We start from the raw sequence: 27367 nt of genomic DNA on the forward strand, positions 1-27367 counted from the left end.
AGGCCGGTTGTAAGGGTGAGCGCGCGCGCGAGGAGGAGGAGGAGGAGGGCGCAGGAGCCAGAGCCGGTTAGATGGCGCGCGGAGGCCGGTTGTAAGGGTGAGCGCGCGCGCGAGGAGGAGGAGGGCGCAGGAGCCGGAGCCGATTGGATGGCGCACGGAGGCCGGTTGTGTGAGTTTTCAGGGCTGTATGTATGACCATGTTCCAGAAGCATTCTCTCCTGACATTTTGCCCACATCTATGGCAGGCATCCTCAGAGGTCTGTTGGAAACTAGGCAAATGGAGTTTAAAAAATGTTTTGTAAATATTTACGAAATTTCGTAAATAACAAAACATTTTTTTGGAAAGTTTTGTAAATATTTTAAATATCGAAACAAAAAAACACCCCAATTACAAATCGATTTAGAAACAAATTTTTTCTTGATCAAACAGGCCTACTATGTATATAAAATACAAGTGTGTTGGGCAGAAGATAGACAGAGATCTACTGGTAGATCTCTGACCTATATTGATTTCTGAATTCTTTATCAAGATGGCATCCCATGCCCCAAGAATGATAGTTAAAAATGAAGAAGTCACATGGCAAAGGGCTAATTAGGGTTGGATTTCTGGTGCAAAAGTAAGTTGAGTCTCTTATATGTCTCAACAAATATAGATCATTTTGATCTGTCAAACATTTGACAGTTGAAGAGCTATTGAATGAGGAGGGAGGTTTTGTATTTATCTTTTTTCTTACATGGCTTGTAGTTTGGGTTTCTTTTCAATGTTTTACTTTGATGACCTATAACTTACTGTGTGTTCATTGCAAATTGCAAACCACTTATGGGAGAAAGGTGGGTTCAGAATGCTCTTTGATTGTAGGTGAACTATACATCCCAGCAACTACATCTCCCAAATGACAAAATCAATATTTTGAGTGAAAAACATACATTGGGTTGTTAGCTGTCTTGTGTCCAAGTTTGGTCCAGTGGTTTTTGAGTTCTGTTAATCCCACAAACGAACATTACATTTTTATTTATATAGATTATTACTAGTATTATATTGTATTATATAAGAGATAGGGCCTTCTCGGTGGTGGCTCCTCAGCTGTGGAATGCCCTTCCTACGGACATTAGACTAGCACCATCTCTAATGGTATTCTGCAAAAAAGTGAAGACCTGGCTGTTTGAGCAGGCGTTCGAATAATTAGCGCAATGATTGGTTAATGAACACTGGAATGGAACAATGGATGATGAATCTGAAACATGTTTTTGATGACGAGATGACAGTGAATGGGTATTGTAGTAAGTGTTTATTAATTGTGTAATGTGTTAGGTTGTTAACTGTTTTTATACTGTAGCACTGAATTTTTGCTGTTCATATTTGTTGTAAACTGCTGTGAGTCGCCTTCGGGCTGAGAACAGTGGTATATAAGTAAGGCAAATAAATAAATAAATAAATAATATTATTAGCATAGCAGTATTAGTATTATATATTATTATATAGTACTACATCACTACTGTATACTGCAATATTATTAGTAATAATAATAATAATAAACATACTACATGTTTTTATCATAGACTCAATTAGAGAAATAACATTGATAACCCAATGTTACATAGTATTAATGTACCCTGTGTCTTTAAATCCCACTCCCTGAAGGCACTGGACTACAACTCCCAGGACGCATCGCTCTCGGATAACACTGCCTCGCCGAGCAGGGAATGCTGGGAGTTGTAGTCCAGCTGCTTGGGTGAGAAAAGTCATGGCCGACTGGGAGGAAAAGAAAGAAGAGGGATAGAGATCATCACGGCTTGGCGATTACCTCGTTGATCTCCTCCTCTTCTTCTTCTTCTTCCTCATCGTCCTCCTCCTCGCTATCCAACTCCGAGTCTGACTCTTCTTCCTCCCGCAGGGCATCGGGCGGCCCAGCCGCTTTTCTCCGCTTCGCCTGAGAAGCCATGCCGCTGCTCACCCGCTGGCCAGTTTGCGCATGCGTCATGGAGTCCTCCTGACCCAGGGAGGCGGGGATTCTAAGACGACGAGGAAGCCGATTCCTTCAACCTCCCCCTCCCTCCCTCCTAGGTGAGTGGAACGCCTGAGTGTTGGAGTCGCCCACTGGAAGTAGGAAGGGGAGGGGGCTGCTCGTATGCGTTGCCATGGCGACGACGGGCTGATTGACTTCCCGCTCCCCCCGTTAAACCCCTCCGGTTGGATTCGCCTGACCGGGCGCTTTCAAAACAGTCAAGAAGGGGGCAGCCTGACAGTCATGACCTGCAGATTCGACACTGCTTTCACTCATAGTGACCAATGCTATTGGGAATCATGGGATTTGTAGTATGGTTGAGGCAATGCAACTCCCACGACTCCATCGTGTTGCTCCATGGCAGTTAAAAGTGGTGTCAAACTGCATTCATTCTAAAGTGTAGAGAGGATGCACCCCTTTATACCTTCTAAAAACACTTGATTTACCTGGACATCTATGCAAAATAAGCCAAGTATTTACTTTTTCAATTCACTGATATAACAACATCTCCTTATCCACAAAAAAAATAAAAAATAAAGTTATTTGCATTGTGTCCAGCAAATGGCCAAAACCAAGCTGAATATTGATGCCTTATTGCGGTTTTATTATGGGCCCTTCCACCCAGACCTGTATCCCAGAATAGGTAAAGGTAAACGTTTTCCCTGACATTAATCCAGTCGTGTCCAATTTTGGGGGTTGGTGCTCATCTCCATTTCTAAGCCAAAGAGCTGGCATTGCCCGTAGACACCTCCAAGGTCATGTGGCTGACATGACTGCATGGAGCGCCCATTACTATGTACCTGCTCCAACTTACCTACAAGCCACTCTAAACATCTTCGCAGAAGCATACGAAAAGCTTGGCCTGTCATTAAACATTGAGAAAACCAAAGTGCTCTTCCAGCAGTCACCGGCCAATTCCTCTCCAATGCCAGAAATACAGCTTAATGGTGTAACATTAGAAAATGTTGACTATTTCCACTATCTTGGCAGCCACCTTTCCTCCAAAGTCAGCATTGACACTTAAATACAACACTGCCTGAGCTCTGCAAGTGCAGCTTTTTTTCCAAATGAAGCACAGAGTGTTTGAGGACTGGGACATCCGTAGGGATACCAAGGTGCTTGTTTATAAAGCTATTGTCCTCCCAACCCTGCTATATGCCTGCGAGACGTGGACAGTCTACAGACATCACAAGCAACTCCTGTAATGATTCCATCAGCGCTGCCTCTGAAAAATCCTGCAAATCTCTTGGGAAGATAAGTGGACAATTGTCAGTGTGCTGGAAGAAGCAAAGACCACCAGCATTGAAGCGATGGTCCTCCGCCATCAACTCCGCTGGACCGGCCACATTGTCAGGACCACCGTCTCCCAAAGCAGTTGCTCTACTCTGAACTCAAGAACGGAAAACGGAATGTTGATGGGCAGGAAAAGAGATTTAAAGATGGGCTCAAAGCTAACCTTAAAAACTCTGGCATAGACACTGAGAACTGGGAAGCCCTGGCCCTTAGCACTCCAGCTGGAGGTCAGCTGTGACCAGCAGTGCTGTAGAATTTGAAGAGGCACAAATGGAGGGTGAAAGAGAAAAACGTGCCAAGAGGAAGATGCGTCAAGCAAACCCTGACTGGGACCGCCTTCCACCTGGAAACTGATGCTCTCACTGTGGGAGAAGATGCAGGTCAAGAATAGGGCTCCACAGTCACCTACGGACCCACCGCCAGAACACCGATGTTGGAGGACCATCATCCTCGGACTACGAGGGATCGCCTAAGTGAAGTGCTCCAACTTACATACGCATTCAATTTAATAACAAGCCTACAGAGCCTATCTTATTCCTAATTTGGGGACTGCCTGTAATCAACTTTCTGATCCCAGATTGGCAGTATAGACTCATATAATCCAGTTCAAAGCAGATAAGGTGGGATCAGATACTGGATTATATGGCAGTGTAGATCCAGCCTGAGACTGTTGTACTTTGGCCATATCATAAAAAAAAACCTAACTCACAAGAAAAGACAATAAAACTTGGAATAATAAAAGGAGACTGCAATACAGATCGATATACTCAAGCACCTTCTACACTGTCATATAAAATCCAGACTATCTGCTTTGAACTGGATTATATGGCAGTGTAGACTCAGGCCCCTTCTACACTGCCATATAATTCAGAATATCAAGGCAGATAATCAACATTATCTGGTTTGGGTTATCTGAGTCCATATAATGCAGATAATCGAGATAATCTGGATTTTATAGATCTGTGTAGAAGGGGCCTCATACAATTCAGTACATAGCAGATAATATGGATTATATGATTTGATAATCTGGATTAGATGGCAGTGTAGAAGGGGCCTTGGAAATCCTTCATTTCTAGGATCACCATATATCAAAATCAACTGGATGGCATTTAACCACAAGGATTATCTGAGTCTACACTGCCATATAATGCAGATAATCCAGATATTCTGGATTTTATAGATCTGTGTAGAAGGAACCTCATATAATTCAGTTCATAGTAGATAACCTGGATTATCTAATTTGATAATCTAGGCTATGTGGCAGTGTGGAAGGAGCCTTGGAAATCTCTCATTTCTGGGATCACCATATACCAAAATCAACTGGATGGCATTTAACCACACTTTATAGCGAATGAGTTGTAGTGGAGCTTCCTGGTGGGTTTTGTTTGAGGCAGTAAAATACACCGTAGCTTGTAAATCTTTCACTTGGTGACTCACATGCAAACATTTTAAACAGTATTTGTACTAGAAAATATTATTGGAACCATTAAATGAATTGTGTATACGAGTGTGTGAAGTTCTGTGAGTGTGTTGAATTTCTACAGTATGAAGAGGTTGTCATTTCTACTATATATTGGTTGCTAAAATATAATTACCTGAATCTCAGCTAGAGAAGATCCATTGAATCAATGAGATTTACCGATATGTCGATTTGCAATTCAGCATCGAATCCAATGGTTTTTCTGTAATAGGGATAAGCAATAGGATTTAGAACTGTGTTACTTTAAGAAGCAAAACAAATGCATTTCTTTCTTATCTTTTCTCCCCTTGGGACAGAGGAACATATCATTTAAAACCAACATGCATTTTGTTCGCCTTATCAGAGTAGATGTTCCTTCCCAGAGAATGCATAGTAACTGCTTACTCACTGTGCGACAAAGAAGACTTTGGTGAAGCTGTTAATCTTCCTATTTCTTGAGGTCCTCAACTGTACAGACTTCCTATAGAGACGAGTCCTCTAGATCTAATTTAGATATATTTTCATTTGTATTCCTGCTTTTTCTAGCCATTCTTCAGTAAACAATGAAAGTCCTGTTGCTGAAGGATCCCAAAGAAAGTGAAAATGGGCCAGATCCATATATAGAAGTAAGTATCCTTAGTATAAGATTGGAAAACCTTAGAAAATGTTATTTGACTAACTAGCTGTACCTGCCATGCGTTGCTGTGGCCAATCTTCCCTCCTTCTTTCTCTTCTTTCTTTCTTTCTTTCCTTCCTTCCTTCCTTCCTTCCTTCCTTCCTTCCTTCCTTCCTTCCTTCCTTCCCTTTTTTCTTTCTTTCTTTTTCTCCATCCTTCTTTCTTTCCTTCTCTTCTTCTTCCCTTCCTTCTTCCCCTCCCATTTCTTTCCCTTCCTCTTTCTCTCCATTCTTCCTTCTCTACCTATTCTTGGACTGCAACTCCCAGCAGTCCTCCTGATCTATTTATCTATCTGTCTGTCTGTCTGTCTGTCTGTCTGTCTGTCTGTCTATCTATCTATCTATCTATCTATCTATCTGTAGGATTGCTGGGAGTTGCAGGAATAGGAAATTGGAAATATGCAGGGATTGGGATGCTCTCAAAGAAATCCAAGGAGAAGAAAGCTTGCAGCTTGGAAGCAGTGCCTTTGGATCATCCTCCTCTCCTTAAGGGCCTGGTTTTTTTGTATTGTTGCAATTGTGTTGTGCATAGTTGCATTACTTTGGTCCTCGTTCCTATATATATATATATATATATATATATATATATATATATAGTCGTGTCAGGAGTGACTCCTGGTGTGAGAGAATTGGCTGTCTGCAAGGACGTTGCCCAGGGGACGCCTGGATGATTTGATGTTTTTATCATCCTTGTGGGAGGCTTCTCTCATGTCCCATTAAATATATTATACACTGTTTCTATATAAACTATTGTGTTTTGTTTCAAAACATGTTGTTGTTACCATGTAATTGCATCAGTCTATACATTTGTATTCAGAAATAAGTCCAGTGGTTTCCATGGACATCCAAGTAAGCAGGTATAGGATTGCAGTCAAAGATAACTTTCTAGTTTTAAGTAGTTCCAGAATGACTCAAGAGTGTTAATGTCAATGCTAATCATTTATCACAAAACCATTGTTATTTACTCTCATTTGTAGGAGTTGGGTTCACATGGGCTTGAAGCAACGTTGATTCCAGTTTTAGCTTTTGAATTTATTTCTCTTCAGACATTGTTTGAAAAAGTAAGTTCATCCAAATTAGCTACACTTTCTTGCTGGTGAGAGCATATTTGCAAAAATTATGCGTCAATATTTTTCTTTCCTCTGTACTGCACTTATTTGGTTAGGTACTTAGCTTTGTTGTTGTGTTCCTCTACGTCGTTTCCAACATATGTTGATCCTAAGGCAAACCTTTCCCATGGTTTTGTGGGACTGAGGCCCCTTCTACACTGCCATATGAAATCCAGATTCGCTGCTTTGAACTGGATTATATGGCAGTGTAGATTATTAGAATGCAGTTTATTTATTTATTTATTTACTTTACTTTACTTTACTTGTATACCGCTCTTCTCAGCCATCAGGCGACTCAGAGCGGTTAACAACCAGTATCAGCGACACAGTACAAAATCATTAGTCATTTAAAACAGTAGTATCAATTAATTAACATCAAAAACATCAATGCAACAATACAGCAAAACAACAATCCATCACGTCTCATCAATAGAATCAGCATCCGATCTCGTTGTCCATTAATGCATATTCCAGTAAACAATTAATTGCACTGTTTAGTTAAAAGCCTGTTCGAAGAGCCAGGTCTTCACTCTCTTCCGGAATGCCAATAAGGAGGGGGCCGATCTAATGTCTGTAGGAAGGGCGTTCCACAGCCGGGGGGCCACTACTGTGAGGGCCCTGTCTCTCATCCCCGCCAGACGTGCTTGTGAGGCCGGCGGGACCAAGAGCAGGGCCTCCCCAGACGATCTTAACGTCCCAACTGGTTCATAGGAGGAGATGCATTCGGACAGATAGGTCGGGCCAGAACCGTTTAGGGCTTTAAAGGCTAAAGCCAGCACTTTGAATTGTGCCCGGTAGCAAATTGGCAGCCAGTGGAGCTGGCACAACAGAGGAGTTGTATGCTCCCTAAGTACTGCTCCTGTTAGCATCCTGGCTGCCGATCGTTGGACCATTTGAAGCTTCCGAGCAGTCTTCAGAGGCAACCCCACGTAGAGAGCGTTGCAGTAGTCTATACGGGATGTAACCAGAGCGTGGACTACCGTGGCCAAGTCAGACTTCCCAAGTTCATATATAGTGTTTAAATTGGATTTTAAAGTGCAGATGTTCATCCTGAAACTAATCTCAACTTTTGCTGATTAAGAGGAAGTATAGATGGGGCTTTTATTTTATTTTCTCTTCATGCTGCTATTGAACTCAGAACTAAGATAAACAAAAACTTCACATTGTTGTTGATTGTATTAATATTTTGATTAAGTATATCATCAAGGACACTCACGTCCCTTCCTTTAAAAATTAAAACTATTTTTGTAAATTACTATTTTATCATATTTTATTTTACAAAATAAATCTTGTCAGTTATATTAATATGTAATCATTCTCTTTCACACTTTCTCTCTGTCACTTTTTCTTCCTTTGCTGGTGAACAGCTTTCTCATCCTGAACAATATCTTGGACTAATTTTTACGAGTCCGAGAGCAGTGGAAGCTATTAAATTATGTCTGAAGAATCATTCTAATAAAGAAGGTAGGTGGAATTTTGAACAATACAATATTTAAATGAAGCATTTTAGGATAATGCACTAGCTTTGATAACACTTTTGGGTATCAAGAGCGCATAAGCAAAATCAGCACTCATGTTCTTTGCTTTCTGTTTAGAACAGAGTTGTAAATACCTACTCCCTAAGGGAAGTGGCTGCTGAATACTCACATTTTTTGAATTATATTCGGTAATTGCTTTTTTGTAGTAAACAAAAATTGTTTTGCATAGTCACTGGTATTTATAACATAGTGGTGGATATTACAATTTTGCTGAACACACACAGATTTTCAAAATAAGCAATACTTTGTGTAAATGTCAGAATTTCAATATTTCAGTATTTCAATATTTTTACTTTACCACCAACACTAAATTTAATATTTTACAGATTGGGAAAATTATCTGAGGGAAAAATGGAGCACCAAATCAATTTATGTAGTTGGAAAAGCTACAGCTGGACTAGGTAAGCCACATTTTAAAATAGCTCCTGTGTAAGTTTTAATAAAATACGATGTGCCATGTTTTATCAAAATACAACTTTTTAATATATATATATAAAGTTGGAGCTCCTGGTGGCGCAGTAGGTTGAACCACTGAGCTGCTGAACTTGCTGACTGAAAGGCTGGCAGTTCATATCTGAGGAGCAGGGTGAGCTTCTTCTAACCTAGCAATTCGAAAACATGCAAATGTGAATAGATCAATAAGTACCTCTCTGGCAGGAAGGTAATGGCGTTCCATGCAGTCATGCTGGCCACATGCCCTTGGAGGTGTCTATGGACAACGCTGGCTCTTCAGCTTAGAAATGGAGATGAGCACCACCCTCCAAAGGCGGACATGACTAGACTTAATGTCAAGGGGAAACCTTTTACCTTTATGTGTGCATATATATGGATGGTGATAACAAATATGAACAAAGAATGAAGAAGAAATAACTGGGAAATCTAGACTGAGAAATGACTCTCATTGCAGTCTTCTTGGCTTCTTTCCATATCTAACTGGAAACTCCTTTTTTTTTTTTGACAGTCTTTAAATATTTATTTTTTTATGCTTTTTATCTTTGTTTTATGTTGTATGTTGATATTTTCAAAGTGCACGTTTACACATGCCTGCTTGGAAATAAGCCCCATTGAGATAAATGGGTCTTACTTCCAGATAAGTGAGAATGGTGTTATAACCTAAGTTAGACATCTTCATACTGTATCCCTCCAGCTCCCAGAATTCCTGACCGTTGAACAAGCTGCCTAGTACTTCTGGGAGTTGGGGGCCTAAACAGCTGGAGGGCCGCAGTTAGAGATGCTTGACCTAGGTCTTTTTATAATAGTGTTTTCACACACACACATTTTTAGGACTTCATCTCATGCAATAAGTAATGGGGATCATTGTTTTTCCCTTAAGCTTTGCAACGCCACATTTGGCAATTAAACGAATGATTTTCCTACTCCCATCACATGTTTCCCTTCGTTCAGCTTTCTTTTCAAATTCTCAGTTTGCTTTCTCATCACACAGGAGACATTCTCCTCCCACTGTCTCATACCCCGTTTTCTTTTACTTTAAGAAATCCTCTGTGTTTGTTCTCACAGAACTACATTTCAACGTGAAATCATTAAATTGGATTTCTTCTATTCTATATTAGACTATAGACTGTACAATTTATAAGTACAGATACCTCTCAATTCAAAAGGTAACTATTGAATTTGCATTGTTAAAAAAAGATATGAAATACTGTTCCTTCCTCCTCGGTTCTAAAAATTATGGCGAAAGATAGGATACTACACTACCCATCTCGGCTCCTCCCTCCGAGATCATTACCTTTACAAGCAGACAATGGTAACGTCATCATTACCTTTACAAGCGGACAATGGAGAATTCCCATCACACGTTAAATTTCGCGGTTTAACACATCTCTATTTGGGGAATTTAAAAAAGAGGTGAATAGCCAATCAACTTAAGAAGCATAGGAAAGAAACACACAATAGAAATGGTGAACTATCTGGAATCCATTGTACAAGCTTGTGTCGTGATGGGCTTGCATCACACGTGTTTCATAATGTATAGAAATGCATGTGATGAAGTCCATGGTCTTCTGTGAAGCTTCAGGATCCGATGGGGAAATAAATAAATAAATAAATAAATAAATAGCTTATAAGATGATACGATTTTTTGCAAGATATTTAATCAATGAAATTGTTTATATACGGTTTGATGGGCACTGTTGAATTTAGAGCTATGTCAGGCTTTGCTTTTAAATGTTTATATGTCACTGTTGATTGCTTATTTTCTATTTTGTTTATGTGATTATGATTTATATTGCACTGATTGTTTATTTATGTTTTACTTTATTGATGTTCTGTTTATTGATGTATTGCGGGCTTGGCCTCATGTAAGCCGCACCGAGTCCCTTGGGGAGATGGTAGCGGGGTACAAATAAAGTGTTGTTATTATTATTATAAGCTGCCTAGAGAGCTGAAATATCTGGAAGGATGGAATTATTAGAGCCTGAAAACAGCTCAGCAGAAAAGCAGGGAAAAGTTGCATAAGCAGGAACAGTTATAGAAGGCCTTTTGACAAAGCCAGCCCTGGATTCTGTCCAAGCAAAATCCAAACTTAGTCCAGAGGTTTTATAATCCTTCCAGTTGAATACGTTTGGAAGGACATTGTAGCTAGAATCCAGTTACAATTTATCAATGTAAAGGTCCTTGGGGGTTCCTCCAGGGAATCCCTGACATTATCTTTAGCATCATCACAATTTTGGATAAGTTTTTATTAATTTTACCTGAGGCTAGGACAGTACTTCTGGGGAAGTATACTGTAATGGACTCATACCTTTGTAGGCCGAAGCCGAAACCTAAAAGTCAGTAAGCCGGCCTCCATGTTGGTGAGGGAAATACAAGGAGAGTCAGATCAGCAGAGGGGAGGAGTTTAGCTATCCCAGGATTGGCTAGGACAGATGGGAGGAGCTGGAGCTGTGAGTGGGAAAAAAGGCAGGCAGCTTCTGACAGAGAGAGAGATTGGATTTTAGATCTGAAGGGAGAGGGTGGATTTTCGAATGAGCTGAAGATTTCCTGAGGGAGAGTGTTTAAAGGCAGGTGTGGCTATAGAGTGGCCTGGAGGGTCAATAGCCGCCTGTGAACTGGTGTGGGTGGAAACACACTGGTTGTGTTTACTCTCTCTAAGGACAGGGTATTCTAGGAAAGCTAGATACGCTGTTGGGACAGATAGGTTTAGTCTGTCAGAGGGAATTTGCTCATGTTGAAGAACAGATACCCAGTTGGGGAGTCCAGTAAGCTTGTTAGGACTTAGCAACCGTTTGAGAAGATTGTGCTGTGCTAACCATTACGCTTGTGTAACTCTAAGAAGAGTTTTGTTGTTTGTTCCAGTATATATAAATAAACTTTGTTCTAGTTCAACTTTCCATAGAGTCTTCACGTTGATTCATTTCATTAGGCCTGTTCCAGTAATCTCTAACATCTTTTGACCTCAGACACTTTAAAGGGAGTTAAAGGAAGGGCTGGGAAACAACAAGCTTTACCTCAGGCATAACATCAAGTTAAATTCTCAGATCTATTTGAGTGGTGGCAGTAATTCCACAGTACACATTGAGCTTTGTGACAGGTGTCCAGTTGGAGCCTTAGAAAATAAAATATTCTACTCTGATCCATCAAATTGGTGGCAACGGCTGAACGGTCTTTAGTCCAGTTTACATTGGTGACCAGCTGTGAGCAATATAACAGCCGAAGGAATGTGTGGGTGTGTGCTAGGGAATATATTAGTTAAGTATTTTTCCCTTGGGCTCTGGCTATCGTTGCATATACATATATACACATAAACTTTTGATATGATGGCTGAATAGTGGTGGAAGAAACTGGCAGGGTTTTTTCTAAAAAAAAATTCAGTGACTGAAAAGGTAGAGTAGTATCTTTAAAAGGTAGAGTAGTATCTTCACAAGTAGACTGTTTTAAGAAAAAAATCTTCCTGGACTCAGAAGATATATTTAAATGATGGGCTAGAGTAATGTTTAACCAACATAATAGAGCAGATTCTTGACTCCAACTAACGTTATTGACCCTTCTAAGTCTATCTTAAGACCAAAGACATTTTTTCCTGGTTGATGGTGTCTTTTTCAAGATCTACAGAGAAAATGGGGACAATTGGTGTTCTGTACAAGCCATTTACATCTTATTCTACTTAACATATGAATGAAAATATCTGGGACATATCTGAGAATTTAAAGTTGGTATCATCAATATCCTGATTTTCTTTCTCAAAGCATTTTGTAAGTTCAGGTTTAGTGGTGCAGGTCACTATTAGGAAATAGAAATCAATTTGAGAGGTATGAATAGTCAAAAGTTGAATGAAGATGAAATGGAGTAATGATAGTGCACATCCTTCTTTGCTGGTAAGGGCCAGTGAAGTCCTGCAGTCTTTGAATGCTGGATCTTATTGTATGTAATGTATAAATTTAGAGATTTTACTCCAAAAACTAACCCAGAAAAACTGGGCAAGGTGCACAGGTCAATGTAATTATTGTACCATAACTCTAATATCTTAAAAAGAACCATCTCTTTCTCTGAGTAGCAAAAGGCAAGCACCTAGTCCTAGAAGGAACTGAGATTTAGGGCCCTATCACACCGCTGCATAAAATCCATATTGAACAGATATTGTGGATCATCTGCCTCAATATTCTGGGTTATATGGCTGTGTGGAAGGGCCCTTAGTTCCCAAACCTCTGCAGGGAGGGGGTGGCTACATTTTCCTCCTCTCCCCCCATCACCTGACATGTAATTTTGACACACCAGGAGCTTTCAATGAAAGGGGCTAAATGAGGGGCTGGGAGAAGAGTGTGAGGGTGCCATCCTGCTCCTTTGGGCTCCAGGAGCATGAAGAACTGGGTTCATTGAGGGGTGTGATCCCTGGGATTGTGGAAATGGTCCTGGGAGTTAAGCCTCACAGGGCCCACACCTGGAAAAATCTGGACATTACATTGAGGTCTGGATCTTTCCAGTTACTTATTTAATCTGGAGTAGTCAGAATTCCCAGGTTACTACAGATTAATTTGGATTTACTTGAGATGTCATTTGAACACCTCAGTTAATGGGTTAAAGGCCTGTCTGGAAGGGCATTCTGGAGAACCTAGAAGAAGCACCAACATTCTGTATTTTCTCTGCCTTGGCTTGTTTTTGAATGCCTGGGTGGAAAATTATGGCATCAGCTAGGGATAACTAGCCACCTGAGAAAGCACAGAGATCTTTCCATTTTCATGAAATTACTTCCAACTTTACCACGGTCCTCATTAAAATCCACCGCCCCGCCCCCCCTCCAAACCTGCCCATGAAGTCATGACGTCAATTGATATATGATAATGTATGGTAATTCTGGAAAAGCACATAGTGAGGACATAGAAAGCACTTTTGGTGGCTGCTATAGAAACTATGGATTGCGACCCCCAAATGAGATCCCCTTAATTGAAAAATGGGGATCACAAAACATTTGGCAACAGTAAAACGTTTTTGAATGCCACCTAGTGGTTGTTTTTGACATTATGTGAATCTGTAAGCAACAACATGCAGTGTTTTCAGCAGACTCTGATGCAAATGCTTCAGCTGTACTTCATAAAAAGGAAAATCAGCTTTGCAAATGCTGGTTTGTTATCAATAAAGATTTGGGTTTTATACCTATTTTATGTACCTATTTATCCGGGGTCATGCAAAAAAAAAAATCTTGGATGGAAAGGAGTCATGAGTAAAAAAAGTTTAAGAAGCTCTGGTCTAGAGAAAGGCTGCTGTGTATTGTATATAATGTAGTAGATCAAGGGCTGTAATTCTGGTTGTTTTTATTTTGGAATATCTTTTTGCAGTCTGTTTTGGCAAAGTTGCTGCTGTTTTAAAATGCTCTAACTGCATCTTGCTTCTCTAATAGGATGTAAAGTATGTGTAATTCCAATTCCTAGCTGATTGCATTGACTATAAATAGTCTCCCAGGCGCAGTTCAAATTGCTGGGGCTATTTTTCTAACCTTTAAAGTCCTACGGTTTCAGTCTACCTTACATTAAGGAGATCTTTTTCCTAATTCTAACATTTGGAGGATGTTTTCTGGCACTATGATGTTTTTTGTGTGGAGAGAATTGATTTTATTTTTAAATATTTATGTTTGATATTTCTTTATGTTACCCAAAGCATTTAAGATACAAACTGCAAAAAAACCAAAAAAAAAAAAAAAGAGTCAAAGGCTGGAAAGGGCCCTGCTGGCATTCCTTGATGAATGTTAGAGTACACAGATATGAATCATTACAATAAATATAGTGTTTATGGCTTATGTTATTATTATTTTTAGTTAAGCTGCTTTGGATCATTATGATAATTTTATAAACAAAGGACTATGAACAGATGATATCAAAAGAATTAAATTTGAAGTCACCGATCTGTCTGATTGTGACCATTTGGTATGTTGACAGTGACATCTCAGTTTTCACAACCTCCAGAATGCTTAGAGATTTAGTTTTTCTTCTTTTTTTGAGTTAGATTCTCATGATTTCATCAGGAACTCTGACAAGCTACACAAATGGCTTCACAGCTCGCGGGCTTCATGCTGCCCACCAGCTAATTTTCCCCCTGAAACCCTGGCTGTGCTATATTTCTCACTAAACAGCACTAACTGGGGACATTCTTGACAGGCAAAGCTATAGTGAAATATATCTTGAGTTAATGATTTGTGACAAGTGTGTACATTTCACTGCGGTAGGTAACAGTAAACTGTTGACTAGGCCATTTGCCATTGGTAGGTTATTGGCAATTTTCTATTTTCTTCTGTTTTGGAGCTTTGTGAGACAATATATTTGAGGGGTTTTTCTTGTTACCTTGTGATACCAAGTCTATTAACACTGCATTTAGGCTGAATTTTGGGGCATCTTTCTCCTCCATGAATTCCTTTGAGGACACGAGACACACAATTCCATATTATAAAAGGAATGCTGCCAGATTGCTGAAGACCGGCAGGCCAACATTTGAAGCAGTGATAAATCTACTCCATCTCCTTTATTTACAAAGAAATGACTTCTAAACTTCCTTCTTGGAGGGAAAAAGTATTAGAAGTTACCCACCCCAATATATCCAAATATTCTTCCCTATATTCTCATGGTGTTTGAATGATCCAATAAGTATGTGTAGAAGTAGTATGTAAACTGAGGCTACACTCAGTCTACACTCTATTGCACAATTTTAATTACCATGGCTGCATGCTACAGAATCCTACAATTTGTTATTTAGTGATGCACTAGAGTTCTCTGGGGCACTTATAAGCAAGACAAATAAGAGGGGCATAAATCAGTACTGGTAAATGGTCCCCAGCTGTCCTGATACCTTCATTTGTAGCAGATTTTAGAAATCCGCAAGATGGACAGGAGACATCCGGTGGAAGTTTTTTTTTAATTGACTCTGAGATGCACTGGACGTCATTTGCACTCATGCGGATATCTAAATGTACACAAAAGCAGATTTCTTATTATCTCTCCTCACTCCACTGTAAATTCAAGCTCTGTTTAATTTTGTAAAGATCAGAACAAAGGAATGGTTGCAGAGTTCTCATTGTAATTGCTTTCCAATTGTGCTTCCAATTAGCCACCTGTGTGTCTGTGTCTCCGTTTGTTTACAATCCAGATCGGCTGTTTCAGGATTTTAAAATGCACACAAGTGCAGGAGGAGTCCATATCAGTGTACAGAAATGAAATGACATGTTTTCCTTGACTGCAGGGATATACAGTCAAGTGAATATCCTTATTTTCCGGCCAAAATCAGGTTTTAAGAGCACCTTTTTAGGACATGTTTTTCAACTGTAAATCCGAATCAGCGTGCATTTTTGTGAACCGTTATTTAGCTACCATCCCCTTTTATCCTGGTGTCTTCCACATTTTAGGGCATTGGTAGAAGGGCCTTAGAAGAGTATTATAAGTGTCTCATGAAACTTCAAGTCCCAGGATCTCATGGGATGGAACTGTGGTAGTTAAAGTGGTATCAGATTCCTGTAACTGTTCAGTGAAGCTAATCTAAGGGCCCTTCCATGCAGCCATATAACCCAGAATATCAAGGTAGAAAATCCCACAATATCTGCTTTGAACTGGGTTATCTGAGTACATACTGCCATATATTTCAGTTCAAAGCAAAATGTGTGATTTTATTCAGCTGTGTGGAAGGGGACTATGGTGGACCACAGTTTTAACTTATCACTCTGCAACTTCATTATTGTCCATTTTAAATGACATCCTTAGGGCTGGATATTATGTTTTAATTGTTTATTGCATTGGTGTATTGTATATTCTGTTATTGTATATACGGCATTGAATATTCCCATTATATATGCCTCTCTGAGTCCCTTGCATGGGTGGGAAGAGCGGGATAGAGATAGAATAAATAAATAAATGTAGCTCTTCAAGCATTTGAAATGACACATTCTACTTCTCATTCGTAAATTCCTTTTTAAAAGATTCCGTGATTAAATATAATCTCAGGAAGTATTTTTTGAACATGAATTTCTTCATTGACTTTGTAAAAAATATGTCTTACCTTAATTATTATTTTCTTCTTATCCTTTAGTAGCTGAATTTGGACTTAGACCACAAGGAGAAAACTCTGGGAATGCTGAAAAACTCTCTGGATACATATGTTCCCGTAAGCAGATAAATGCATTTCAGTAACTGGATTATTTACTGTATCACTCTTACTTTATCATTATTTTTGACCAATCACAATGGGCCTTTAAACAAAAATAGGATCATATTTTCCTCTTTCAGATGTCAATTAGACAGGTCGACAACAGTGACTTTAAATGGTTGTTGATCCTTGCTGTGTTTGACCATGGGAAGAATGGGCTTTTAGAATTGGGTTCTAACCCAGTTGTATTTGTTGTTCCAGTTTCCTTGTCTTTAGACCTGACTTTGGCTGAATTGCGTGGGTGAACCAATATAGGAATCATCTCCTTAATTGAATAGGTAGTGTCAACCTTTTTCTTAAGACAAATCTTACAGAGACTCTAATGCCTCTGTGTTGATCGTGGGAAGAAAATAATACTGCCAAGGCTATGGCTTGTTATATTGGTTAGAGTTATCAAGTTGGTGCTCATTTTTTCTAAACACAATTCTAAAAGGATTAGCATTACTTTTCAAAATATCACATTGGCATTTCAATTAACTGACACAGGTCTTAGTGGGATTTCTATTAGCATATTTTGCTTTTATCTCAGAAAATACTGCTCTATATTCTGCCTCAAGTTCTTTGTTGCTTCCTGTGATTTATTACTGACATATCTGTGGTGCCTAATAAAGCTTCAGTTTGCAATTAGGTTATTCAGATAAATCTGTCCAGACTCCTAATAAGGTCTTTGGTCTGATTTTATTAGATTTTATGCCCCTGGAGGAACCTTGGGAGCTTAAGATTAAAAGGAAAGAATGTGTTGGTAGCATTTAAAACAAACATCCCAAACAGTGTTTTGTTCTTTTTCTCCTGAACCCCAAATAAAAGTTTGGCCAAAACCCAATCAGTAGTCTCAACAAGAGTAGACACATTGAATTAATGCAAATTACAGCAATAGTGACTTAACGAACTTACCATTGGTTCGGTGGGTCTAATGTAGGTTGAGACCGTTAGTTGGATTTTGCACTTTATTTTTAATTATGCTTTCTACTTTTCTCCCAGTTAAAAGCCATCTAGTATGAGAACATATTCCTAGCATTCATAGTTTGGCTCATAAATATAGCCACATAAAAATAATTAGAGCCAATGCAATATAGAGGTTGAGATGTTGGACCTGGGCTTAGGAGGTCCAGCTTAAAGTCCCCTACTAACTGTAAAATACATCAGGTGCCCATGAGCTTGTCCTTCTTTTTCAGCCAAGCTGACCTCATAGAGTTGTTGTGATGATAAAGCAGGAAGGAAGAAAGCTGCCTTGAGCTCAATGGAGAAAAGATAGCAATAATTATAATAAAAATAATGAATAATCATAAATGTATGTGGGTGAGTCGAAACGTTTTGCCTCCTATGTCATTAAAATGTCTATAGAATCATAGAATTGGAAGAGACCTCGTAGGCCACCCAATCCAACTCCCTGCCAAGAAGCAGGAAAATCTCTTTCAAAGAACCCCCACAGATGGCCAACAGCAGAAGTTGCTGCAGATCATAACCTGAATTGTCCTCCACGCAAACCTACCATTCAATCCAGCCACCACCAGTTTGTACACATTTGCACCATCTTTTAACCCAGGAATCAAAACCATTTTGGAAAAAAATCAGGGTTTTGCTTCATGATCCATGACTTTAAAGCTGTTTTAATGTCATTCAGGTCATTGAATCTGAAAGGTTGTCTTTTGTAGGTCCAAACAGGTAAAAGTCAGAAAGGATCAAATCATAAACGTTCTTCGATTATGGATTTCCTTAGGTGCACAACCTTCTTTTCAATGACATTCAATGACAACTCTTTCTTTTAGCTTCAGATTCCTGGTTCTACTCAGTCAATTGGAACAAGAAAAGACAAGTAGAGTAAGGTTACCTCTATCATATCAAGCATAGGTAGTCCAGGAGCTGTGGGGGCATTACTTTTTGACGCTCCTTCGTATTTGCATTATAAGGATGCAAATCTGTAGAATAGTTACCTAAAGGGAAGCAAGAAGTGCTTTTGAGGAGTGTATGTGAAAAGATGATTTATTTTTTTACTGAATCCACATGATCTTGTTTTCACTTTGCATAAATATTTTGTGGGGCAAGCTGCTTGTGCATGTCAAGCAAAAAGAGATGTGCAAACTCCATTCTCCTTCATCTTCAGGTCTACTGTTTGTGACTAGGCACCATGGACTTGACTACTAGCCATTAGAAATTACACCCTGCAATACGATTTTTGTTCCTGGGTTATAAATGTCATTTCCTAATTGGTTCTATCATAAAAACATGTAAAATGTTTATTAAACTGCAAAAACTTTGTTTTTGCAGAACATCCTACAGCACATTTTGCTATAGTTTTTCAGTGAATATATCACATTCAGTTTATTTATTTGCGGCATTTGAATACTACCCTTCTGAATCCCAAAGGGGACTCAGGGCAGTTCACAGGGGGTTCACATAGTTTGTGGCAGCCACAAAAACAAAGAAGTTTCCAGAGCATAAAAACTACTTCCAAAATAAGTACAGCACAATTAAACAGGAAATAACACTTTCAAACTAAGGACATATTTTTTTCAAATTTGGTTACATAATGTTATTGATTGGCCCACATTAAGAATATAAGAGTTCTTCTATGGGAACTCTTTGTATTTCTAGGTGCAAAGATTACTGCAGATGCAGACTGTGGCCAGGTAATCAGAAGATGCTTACTTCTTGGGAGGAGAGCAATGTCCAATCTCGATAAAATAGTAAAGAGTAGAGACATCAGACTGGCAACAAAGATCCGCCTAGCCAAAGCCATGGTATTCCCTGTAGTCACCTACGGATGTGAGAGCTGGACCTTAGGGAAGGCTGAGCAAAGGAAGATCGATGCTTTTGAGCTGTGGTGTTGGAGGAAAGTTCTGAGAGTGCCTTGGACTGCGAGAAGATCCAACCAGTCTATCCTCCAGGAAATAAAGCCCGACTGCTCATTGGAGGGAAGGATACTAGAGACAAAGTTGAAGTACTTTTGCCACATCATGAGGAGACAGCAAAGCCTGGAGAAGACAATTATGCTGGGGAAAGTGGAAGGCAAAAGGAAGAGGGGCCGACCAAGGGCAAGATGGATGGATGGCATCCTTGAAGTGACTGGACTGACCTTGAAGGAGCTGGGGGTGGTGACGGCCGACAAGGAGCTCTGGCGTGGGCTGGTCCATGAGGTCACAAAGAGTCGGAGACGACTGAACGAATGAACAACAACAACTATGGGACTAAATGTGTAGACTAGTATCTAGTTTCTCACAATAGCCAGGCAGATTGGTGTTGTCCTTCACCAGCTCCCCCTACTCCTAAAGAAATTAATATTTCTATATATGGGCCTCATCACACTAGAGAATGAATCGACTTAAAATCCACTTTCTGCCTCATGCAGAATTCTGGAGTTTGTAGCTTAGGGAGGAGCCTTTAACAGCCTCACTAAATTAAAAACCCCAAAATTCTGCAGGAGGCAGAAACTGGATTTTAAGTGGCTTTTTAAATCTAGTGTGATGAAGTGGATACTACTCCACTGAGCTGGGATACATGTCTTTCTTTTAAACAGTTATAGTTATATAAAGATCAGCATTAATACTGGGTTATCAAAAATAAAAATAGAAATAATTATATTTTCTCTGAATATGCAAGATCAATTTAGTTGTATAGGGCAGTATAACATGCTGTAAAACCTGGAAATAGCCGGGATAAAAAAAGGGGGGGGGGGGGCTAAATGAAGTTTAGTCAAAGTGCGGGTGGAATCGGGCTCACAGCTGAAAAGCACATGTTTAAAGGGTGTGCTTAAAACCTGATTCCATCTCAAAAATGTGTACCTTCGCATTTTACTGCAGTCATGGAAAACACGTGACTTCCTTCCCATCCCCCTTGAGCAGTCCTTTTGTAGATTGCTCAAGCGCACATGTTTTAAAAGTCTGAAACAGCTGGTTGAGATGTCAGAAACTGGAGCCACAGACACACAGGTGGCTAAAGGGAAGCACAATTGGAATGTAGTTTAGAACTCTTTTCAACAATTCTTTTCTTTCTTAATTCTTGAATTAACAATTGGGTAAAGTGAGGGACAAGAAATCTGCTTGTGTGTACATTGGGGTCTCCACACGTGCGCATATGAGGTCCAGCACATCTTGGAGATATTTTAAAAAATCTTCAGCAGGATGTCCCCTGTCTGTCTTCCATCTTGATCTGCTTCAAAGCATTGGAGGACAGGAAAAGAGATTTAAAGATGGGCTCAAAGCCAACCTTAAAAACTCTGGCATAGACACTGAGAACTGGGAAGCCCTGGCCCTTGACCGCTCCAGCTGGAGGTCAGCTGTGACCAGCAGTGCTGCAGAATTTGAGGAGGCATGAGTGGAGGGTGAAAAAGAGAAACGTGCCAAGAGGAAGGCGCGTCAAGCCAACCCCGGCCGAGACCGCCTTCCACCTGGAAACCAATGCCCTCACTGCGGAAGAAGATGCAGAGCAAGAATAGGGCTCCACAGCCACATACGGACCCACAAGAATATTGGAAGACAATCATCCTCGGAAAGCGAGGGATCGCCTAAGTAAGCTTCAAAGCAAGGTGTGAGGACAGCAGGGGAGTATTTTCCTGGGATTGACAGGTATTTGTGTGGACTTGCTGCCAGATCCTGGAAGTTTTTGGCCCCAATGTTAAAACCTACATTTTAACGCTGTCTGGAAGCACCCATAGCTGATATTTGTTATTGGGCTTACCATTTATGAATAAATCCAATTCTTTTAAAAACCGATGTAATCAGTATCCATATCCACATCTCATGTCAATAAATTCCATAAATGAATCATAAAAATATATCAGAAGATATTTTTGTACTCTTGAACACAACACAAATTATTCTTCCATGAGCAATGCATTTCCAGGGATATGTGTATGCTAGATTTGTCTTCAAAGTACTGGTAGATATGTAGGGAAAGGGGACTTCAATTTTAAAAACAGGAAAATAGTTGAATTATAGCCGCATAAAAATCATTCTCCCCAGTAGTAGAAGTCTAGAGTAAAAAATGAGGTTAAGGTAATAGCCGGATAGTATTTGGGAATTCTTATTTTACAAAGTAGTTGTCCCTTTTTGTGACTGGTGTGACCTTTCCTTCTATGTAGAATGTCAGGCAGCAAATGTATTCTGTTGGAATGAGTCTTTAAAAAGCTAAACAAGTTTGTGTGTGAAGTCTGAGGAATGCCAAGTGACTGGAGGGAATTGAGAAAACGTATTAAAATGATTGGAAGCGTTGTGCTTGGTAACTCTCTATTGAACAGCAAAAGAAACTGAGCACACCAAGGCAATTTATCTTTTTGTCAATCCTTATAGCCTTAGCGAACCATGCCTTAACAATGAATTTTCCCTTTTTTTAAAAAAAAAAAAGATGTTAAAGAGCTTCTGTGAAATTCACATGTTCCTTGAACATAAATATTTTCAGTTATTTTAAGAATCCAATACATGTCACACTTTTTGCTGTGTGGTTAAAGCAAGGATGAGAACTGTGTAGCATTGCAACTCCCAATAGCTCCAGCTGATATAGCTGATGATGAGGATTATTGCAAATTGTAATTCAGTAACACCAGGAGAGCAGTATAATTTCTTCTCCTACTTTAGAATGTGACTACTTTACAGTTTAATTTTCTGGTCTTTATTCTTAAGATGCATGGCGAATTAAATCTTTTCCTTTTAAACAGGGGAATCTCCCAACTCTTTGCCTCTTCTGTTTCCATGTGGCAGTCTGAAAAGGGAAACCCTTCCAACAATACTCAGGGAAAAAGGTTTGTTACAAAGCTTTGGTCTTTTGAGTTTGAAAAGAACAGAATAAGGAAAGGCACCCACTTCCATTTGTTTGCTCGTTCTGTCAAGAACAGTCATCCGGAGTTTTGGAGTTGGAGAACATCTCTATGCAGATGACACTCAACTCTACTACTCTTTTCTACCACATTCCAAGGAAGCTCCTCATATCATAAGGGATGTTCAACCTGTAAGTTTCCCACCTGAAGTCTCTGAAAACTTTCTATTTTTCCAATGCCATTCTTCTTTGACCTTGTTTTTAAAAAATGACTTTTAGGAACAAAGTGGTTAATCTACTTGTATTTGAGCTGAATCTTCTAAGCCACATGTACATGTAGTTCAGTAGAAATGTAATAGAAATATTTAGTTTGGTGTCAGTATGGATGTGCTCCTCGTGTTTTAATTCAAACTCATGAAATACTTCTTAATCCTTATTATATTTCATGGATTATATTGCAGGGATTGCATTGGAAATTCTCACTGTTTATCAAACTACACAACATCCTGATCTTCAAGAATCCTTGAGAAATTATTTCTCACAAGAGGTGAGTTACACTACCTGGTTGCTACAGGTTGAAAAATAATAATAATAATAATGCTGCACAGGTTGTCTGACAACACTATGTAACACAATCCCTTGTTCAAAATTATTTTGTAATTCCCTTATTCAGCCTGTATGTATCGTATTATATATCCAGAAAGGCTTAGATGTTCTGCAATTGATATTAGGGTATTTTCTGTTCTGTCACATTTGTGTAATCATCTTGTGTAGAGATTGACTGGTTTGTCCAATGTAGAGCTCAGAGAAGCATTGCTAGCGTAGGATGGCACAGGTATGGGCAAACTTTTTTGTTTTGTGGCTGCATTGTGGGCCCGGGCAGGAGGGCTGGGCCAGGAGGGGGGGGCACATGCTGTGTGGGGAGGGCCCAGGAAAGGATGGCACCAGGAGGGGGCAGGGGAGGGCCTGAGTCATCCTAATAAGGACGGGAGTACTCATCCATCCTTATGCTGGGAGGAAGGTGGGACACGTGGCAGCTGCCCCAATCCTCGTTCCCATCCTCCTCCCCCAATCCTCCTTGGCATTATGCTGGGAAGAAGGTGAGACAGAGCTGAGTGTGCTCCAGAAGATTCTCAGTCGCTGTGTTCCTTCCTTGAACTGTCCTCCCAGCATAAGGATGGGGTCGCTTGCATCATCCTTATACCAAGACGAGGGTGAGACATAGCATGGCTGAGAGCGCTCCAGAGGTCTCTCAGCTGTTACATGCCTTCCTCCCCCATCTTTTTGGCATAAGGACATGGCGGGCCACCATGTCCTTAATCCAAGAGGATAGGGAAAATGAGGAGAGCCTGAGGTAAGCACCCAGGGGACTGCATCTGGTCCCCGGGCCTTAGTTTGTCCATGCTTGGGATAGCATATATCACATTGGACAACGAGCAAGTAAATAATAATAATAATAATAATAATAATAATAATAATAATGGAACTCGGTGCGGCTTACATGAGGCCAAGCACACAGTACCTCAATAAACAAAGGCAATAACAAAATCATCAATACAAAACAGTTAATATAAATTTCATAAACAAAAAATAAACAATAACAATAACACACAAGCATTTAAAAACCTATGGCCAGGCCAAATGTAATAATTTAAAATTTAAAAAATAATGCTGGGCATGAACAAGGTAGGATATAACTGGGATAGGGTTTTCAAAGAAGTATGAGGGCATCCAGGCAATCCTAAATCAATGGTAAAGTGCAAATGCACCTCTGATGTTATTGGCCCATGTAATATTGCTCCCATTGTAGATGTGGCGCAGAATTAGCATCTGGGTTTTAGCCAGGGCCTTATCCCTGTATTACTGTCAATGTTATGTATTTTACTGTAAGTGAGCAGATTTGGATGTTGCTTGTTTGTCAACAAAACCCAGCCTTTTACACCTTGTGAGAGGGCCATATTATTCTCCAGAACTGGTTGTAGCCTGTTGATTATGTGTTTGAGTGGTCTCAGCTGGAGACTGCTGTTGAATTTACAAGCCTTTTTCAAACTTCAATAACCACCTAAAAAATGAAGGAACAAACCAACAAGGCAATGTTAGTACTTGGCACCATCTACTACAAGACAGAACATCCCTAATGGCCGTTTATAGTCTCCAGCAGAGACCATTCAAACATTGTAAATAAGTATCTATTATCTTTTCCTTTCTTTAATGCGTTTTCACAGGGTGTTCCTGCGAGCATCACATTTTTTAGTCCTTCTGGTGTCAAGTATTGTCTGAAGCAGATTATGAAATTGTCGGGTGATCTCACTACCCAAATTAAGGTAAAGCGTGGTTTTTTTTCACCAGCTTTTGGAGATGTAATATTTCATATAGTGCTGTTGCAAGTTTGTTTTTTTTTTTGGGGGGGGGTTCCAATTCCCCTTCTCTCATCACTTTATTCTACCTCTGATGTGACCACTCACCTTTTCGTGGGTTGCCTTAAGATACTCTGTACTGTAGAAATAATCTTTCTTTTCCCCATATTTTTGCAGATCAGAACTTACTGAGACAGAATCACAATAATCTATAGATATTCCATATGGTGTCTTAGCAACAAGGTAGTTAGGAGATTTTGAATATGATTATATTACAGTTGCTGGGAGAATAACAAGCAGAAACATCCATTACATTAATCCATTGAGAATGGATGCTATTAATTTTAATACCAGAGAGATGTTTTCTAAAGGAAAGATTCCTTTGCATGGATCATCCAAATTGTATCTTTACTTCATTGTTAGCTGAATATATATTCTCATCAGTATATAGGTCTCAGGAGCCTTTTGAGGTCATTAAGTAGAATTTGTAGACAAGAGAAGCTGTCAATCAATCACTCAAAAACCAAGGTGATGGTATTTTCCAAAAGGAAGCAAAGACACACTTGGAAATTGGATGGTCACTCAATAGAGCAGTGTGATAGCTTTAAATACTTGGGCTTACACTTCTCACATAACGGAAACTGGAAGAACCACATAGAGGCAGCCAAATTATCTGCCTGGAGGGCAGCGAAGTCAATCCTAGCCTTTGGAAAAACAAAGGGAGGTTCCCTGGTATGTCCCACAGTAAAGATTTTTGCCGCTAAAATTTTACCCCAAATGTTATACGGAGCGGAAATTTGGGGGCAAGGTAATACAGAACAGGTTGAACGTATTCAGAACAAGTTCGCAAGAGCTCTTCTAGCCCTTCCCCCTGGGACCCCAGCTGCCCTGTTAAGATTGGAATTAGATCTTCCCTCACTTAAGGCCAGAATGCATAAACTCATCATCTCGTATGGGAAGAGATTGCTAGGAATGGCGGAGGTGAGCATAGCAAAGCAATGCTTGAGGGAGCAGTATAAACGGGGAGGATGGGTGCAATCCTGGCTAGCCTTGCTTCATCAGTATTTTGACGGGTCAATAACAACTCTAATGCAGCTGGACAAGAAGGAGATTAGTGATAAAATCTTTGAGATGGATGCAGCTGGCAATTTGGAGATTAGTAAAAAGCAAGGTTTTTCTACATGGTATCCCAGACTAAAGAGTGACCAATACTGCCAACAATATTTTCAAGATCTAACGTCACCAGTGTTGAGGAAAGCCTTTACAGCTCTGCGCTTCCAAACAATGCCCTCAAACTGGCTAGAAGGGAGATACAAAGGGATCCCCCATGCCCAAAGGCTTTGCATTTGCGGCTCTGGGGATAAAGAAGATCTAACACACTATCTATTACACTGCCCTCTGTATAATGATCCCAGAAAAAATCTCCTGGGAACACTCCTTGAAGAAAGGGCAGCATGGCAAGAATCGGCCGCGATCGGTGACTTGTTAGCAGATTATGACAAAAATATAACACTAAAAGTAGCCACATTTGCAATTGCAGCCCAAAAGATCAGAGACAGAGTAGCAAAATCCTCGTTGGAATCCAGATAGGGAAAGGGAGAAGGTTAAGGATGACACATACTACTGTTAGGTTTCTGCCAGCAAAATTTTAAAGATCTAGTTTTTTAAATTTTGAAGGGTTTTGATTTGTATTGGAGTGTGTTTATAAAGGTTGTATGTTGTTGATGTCATGGCCTATGGCTAGTGCAATAAACTTTATTCATTCATTCATTCATTCATATTCTCATCAGTAGATGATGGCCAATCTACATATGCCATTGAATACATACCTGTTTTTGTTCTTGTTTGTTTACTTTTAGCCAAAAGTGAGGAGTGCTAATGACCATTTTGCCACGTTTTCTAGTATTTCTGATTTCACCTTCCTTTTCTGAAATCTGGATTGGCTTTTCTGAAATGGGAAGCTCAGCTGGGCCCAGAAACTGTGGCTAAATAGTCAATAGAACTCTTTGGGAGGCGTACTATCACACTCAGAGATGGAAGGGAATGTAGGGACCAGTGAGGCCTGTGATACTGGAGCCTCAAGCAGCACACACTTTGACCATACCTGCTCTTTGCTGTGGTTGTCATTTCAGTTTGCTGCCATAGGTCCGACAACAGCTGAAGCCCTGGAAGCTGAAGGAATCAAAGTGAGCTGTACTGCCGCTAGCCCTATTCCACAGGATCTCACCGCAGGGATCAGAAGAACTCTTCAGCTCAAGAGTTGCTAATACATTTGGAAGTCCACTATGTTTGAAATGACATAGTTTAGTGTCAATAATGTCCCTGGAAAAAATGTGTCCCTTTCCTAGCATTCATGTGAATTTGAAGTCTTTGTACACTTTGATATTATATGTATAATAATAATGAATATAAATCAGAGTAAATCTTGGTTGTTGAGACTGGCTCTATGACCTTGCTTATATATTGTACCCTATTAAATGTGAAGCCTGGCACTCTTCCATTTTTAAAAACAGTAATAAACAAACTTTTCAAACTGAAA

General features: G+C 39.8%; 2 protein-coding genes across 3 annotated transcripts in view; one reads left to right on the top strand and one right to left on the bottom strand.

Moving 5' to 3' along the window:
* BCCIP (BRCA2 and CDKN1A interacting protein) overlaps positions 1–1998 on the bottom strand; it is a 16059-nt gene extending 14061 nt beyond the window's left edge. Inside the window, exon 1 of the mRNA XM_060768616.2 lies at positions 1806–1998. Within this exon, the coding sequence (XP_060624599.2) occupies positions 1806–1982 (177 nt within the window). The 5' untranslated portion in view covers positions 1983–1998. The remainder of the gene's footprint in view (positions 1–1805) is intronic.
* On the top strand, positions 1974–27367 carry UROS (uroporphyrinogen III synthase). 2 transcript variants are annotated; one of them, XM_060768618.2, is made up of 10 exons: positions 1974–2065; positions 5305–5384; positions 6411–6494; positions 7910–8006; positions 8407–8481; positions 16604–16678; positions 22374–22457; positions 22933–23018; positions 24697–24795; positions 26961–27367. In XM_060768618.2, the coding sequence occupies exons 2-10, from the start codon at positions 5322–5324 to the stop codon at positions 27093–27095; spliced, it is 798 nt and encodes a 265-aa protein (XP_060624601.2). In that variant the 5' UTR covers positions 1974–2065; positions 5305–5321; the 3' UTR covers positions 27096–27367. The 2 variants fall into 2 exon arrangements, with proteins under 2 accessions (XP_060624601.2, XP_067321893.1); XM_067465792.1 differs by having other exon boundaries at positions 1974–2059; positions 5303–5384.

Source organism: Anolis sagrei, chromosome 3 (assembly GCF_037176765.1).
Source record: "Anolis sagrei isolate rAnoSag1 chromosome 3, rAnoSag1.mat, whole genome shotgun sequence".
NCBI classification, from domain to species: domain Eukaryota; kingdom Metazoa; phylum Chordata; class Lepidosauria; order Squamata; family Dactyloidae; genus Anolis; species Anolis sagrei.

What these genes read in the sequence shown, in the direction of transcription:
- UROS (XM_060768618.2), top strand. Translation starts at nt 5,322, where the DNA reads ATGAAAGTCCTGTTGCTGAAGGATCCCAAAGAAAGTGAAAATGGGCCA. An exon ending in AACAATACTCAGGGAAAAAG is followed by an intron (nt 22,458 to 22,932) that starts GTTTGTTACAAA and finishes ATTATATTGCAG; the next exon opens with GGATTGCATTGGAAATTCTC. An exon ending in ATCTCACTACCCAAATTAAG is followed by an intron (nt 24,796 to 26,960) that starts GTAAAGCGTGGT and finishes TTGTCATTTCAG; the next exon opens with TTTGCTGCCATAGGTCCGAC.